The sequence below is a fragment of the Triticum dicoccoides genome, chromosome 7B, assembly GCF_002162155.2.
Source record: "Triticum dicoccoides isolate Atlit2015 ecotype Zavitan chromosome 7B, WEW_v2.0, whole genome shotgun sequence".
NCBI lineage: Eukaryota > Viridiplantae > Streptophyta > Magnoliopsida > Poales > Poaceae > Triticum > Triticum dicoccoides.
Genome location: NC_041393.1, coordinates 682391982 through 682394661, shown reverse-complemented (window position 1 = coordinate 682394661; position 2680 = coordinate 682391982). Strand labels below are relative to the sequence as shown.

Here is a 2680-nt window from a genome sequence, read left to right as displayed (position 1 = left end):
CTTTTGCCTACTACTAGTGCATGTGCATGGATGTCCTGGAGTTTAACTTCACTGTGCTGCTGTAAACATCCTTCTGCATGGACGTGTGAAGAGGGTACAGAGAAATTAACCCTGGGCAGTGAAAATTCATGCACCGGCCCCTCCCTGCCGGCATCCTTCCGCTTCATGCTCTCCTGATCCGTAGTAACCTTTTATTCAAGAGAGAGAGAGAGAGAGAGAGAGAGAGAGAGAGAGAGAGAGAGAGAGAGAGAGAGAGAGAGAGAGAGAGATTGTGCCTCTGCGATCTACTTGTTTTTTGGAAAAGGAGGATTATCCCCGGCCTCTGCATCAGAACGATGCACGCAACCATACTATTAAACGAAAGGTCCAAAAAGATCTCCGATGAAATACAAATATGCTAGAAGCTCAAAATTAAAATAAGATAAGATTTGCCACAACAGGCTAAAACAGAACTAGATGACTAAACATCTAGTCTATTACTGGATCGCCATCCAAATCGCTTGTAGATATCCCGAGCTACCAGTACATCCAGTATCCAAAAGCTCCACTTGATACGATGCATGATCCGGGCACATAGAGTAGTAGTACGCAAAAGGACCTATGCATGATCTGTATTGCTATGCATAGTGAAAAAAAATGAGACCAACCCAAGGGCTAAACCTCGTTGGCTTTTTTTTATAGGAGAAACTCCGCGAGCACCACAAGTCCAACCCGAGACTTGAAATCGGGTGGGCTGACAGCAACCTCAGCTGCCAGCCAACGGGTCGACGCCCCGTCCTCTATGCATACTGGAGTGGTTCTCAAAGACAGTGTGTAGATAGGAAGGCAGTGGAGTGTATCTCTCTCTCTCCCATGGCCATGGGCGATGATCTATTTAACATGCGCCCGTTATTGGGTTGTTGCTTGCATATAATTCTGTTCCTCGCTTGCTTCTCCTTTACTTATTGAGCTACTCCTCCATCATCACCTCCTCGACGCTTGCCTCCTCCCTCCCTCCCTCCTCGTCCTTCACGCTACTACGTACAAAAGACCACGCACAAGCACAGCACAGCACAAGCAAGCAGTACTCACACTACTGGCAAGCTCCCCAGCTCAGGCAATTCTCTCGCATAAACTACTACGTGGCTCTCTTGGCAGAGGATCTAGAGCAGCGCGCGGTGGGATCTGCGCGCGCGCACCAGCTTCGATGGGCCTTGACGTCACGGAAATCTCTGAATTGGCGGCGCTCCGGCCGATCCAGACGGCCGTGAGCGGCGCCCGGGCAACGGCAGCGCCGGGGGCAGATGATGACGCTCCAGCCGCCGACAACGCCTGCTTCACACCGAAGGCAAGCGACTCCATGGCCATGCTGCCCATTGCGCCACTGCAGAAAGACGACGTCGGCTTTGCCACGGGCGGAGAAATTGGGCGGCGAGACGGCTGCGCCGTTGCAGGCGACGAGAGCAGCTTCACCACGCCGACGACAGCCGACAGCGCGCTGGTGCCGGCCACTGTGTGCCCACCGGCGCCGCGGAAAACGGCTGCGGTGCCGACGAGGAAGCGCGCGCCGCTGCAGCAGCGGCTCTTCTATCCGGTGCCGCGCGATCTGACCACCGTGTTCGTGGCCGTGCCGCAGTGCCCGCCGCCTGCCAAGAAGATACGGGCGCACGTCGTGGAGTCATCGGTGCGTCTAGGCACGTGACGATGCTGCCACCGACATCGCCTGCGTCACTCCCACCCAAGGCAAGCGACATCATGGCCATGCTGCCCATGGCGCCACTGCAGCAAGACCTCGGCGTCGATGTGATCGGCCTCGCCACGCCGCCGGCCACGGGTGAAGAAATCGGGCTGCGAGACGGCTGCAACTATGGCGCCGCTGCCGGCGACGAGGACAGCTTCACCACGCTGACGAAGGCCGACGGCGCATGATGCCGGCGACGGTATGCCCGCCCGCGCCGCGGAAGTCGGCGTCGGCACCAACGAGGAAGCGTGCGCCGCTGCAGCAGCGGCTCTTCTTCTACCCGGTGCCTCGCGACCTGATCGCCGTCTTCGTCGCCGTGCCACAGTGCCGCTGCCATGGCTCGGATCCACCAACATGCGCTGACAAGTGACAAGGCCACGACATAGCACGCGTAGGAAGACGGAGAGCACACGGCGCCGCAGTCGTGTCGTGCGCTTTGCCTTTTCTTTCTGTGTCCTCGCTGCACTTGCGCCATGCCCATGGGCCATGCCCAGTGATGTACTACTTCCAAGTTTGGACTCGAGCGGCCACCCATGGAGAGTACGTACGACGTACGCGGTGCATGGGCAGTGAGAGCATCTCCAACAGACGCCCAATATTAGCGTCGCGTCAAAAAATCGCAAGTTTAGCGCATGCGGAGTTAAAAGTAGCACTCCAGCGGACACGGCATAATAAAGCACGCTGTAAAAAGTGTTGAGCGCGTCCGAAGAAACTGGACCAGAAGCTGAATATTTGGGGCGTGAGCTCCCGCGCGCTGAACTCCTCACGTGCGCCTGCAGGTAGCCTCCTCACGTGCGCACGCCAGCCAGCCATGGGCGGCGGGGCGCGGGTGCGGCCACGGCCACGACGACGGCGTGACTGGGGAGGAGGGCGGCCACGGAAGGGCGGCGCGGCCATGGCCACGGGCGGCGGCGGGCAGGGGAGGAGCACGGGCGGCGGCACGACGGGGCGAAGCAGGCC

The 2680-nt window shown here is 58.4% G+C and overlaps 1 protein-coding gene across 1 annotated transcript; it reads left to right on the top strand.

The window, feature by feature from the left end:
- The first annotated feature begins 379 nt into the window (after nt 1–379).
- LOC119336003 lies at nt 380–2240 on the top strand. Its single transcript, XM_037608039.1, has one exon. The coding sequence runs from the start codon at nt 1187–1189 to the stop codon at nt 1679–1681; it is 495 nt and encodes a 164-aa protein (XP_037463936.1). The 5' UTR covers nt 380–1186; the 3' UTR covers nt 1682–2240.
- Nucleotides 2241–2680: the final 440 nt, after the last annotated feature.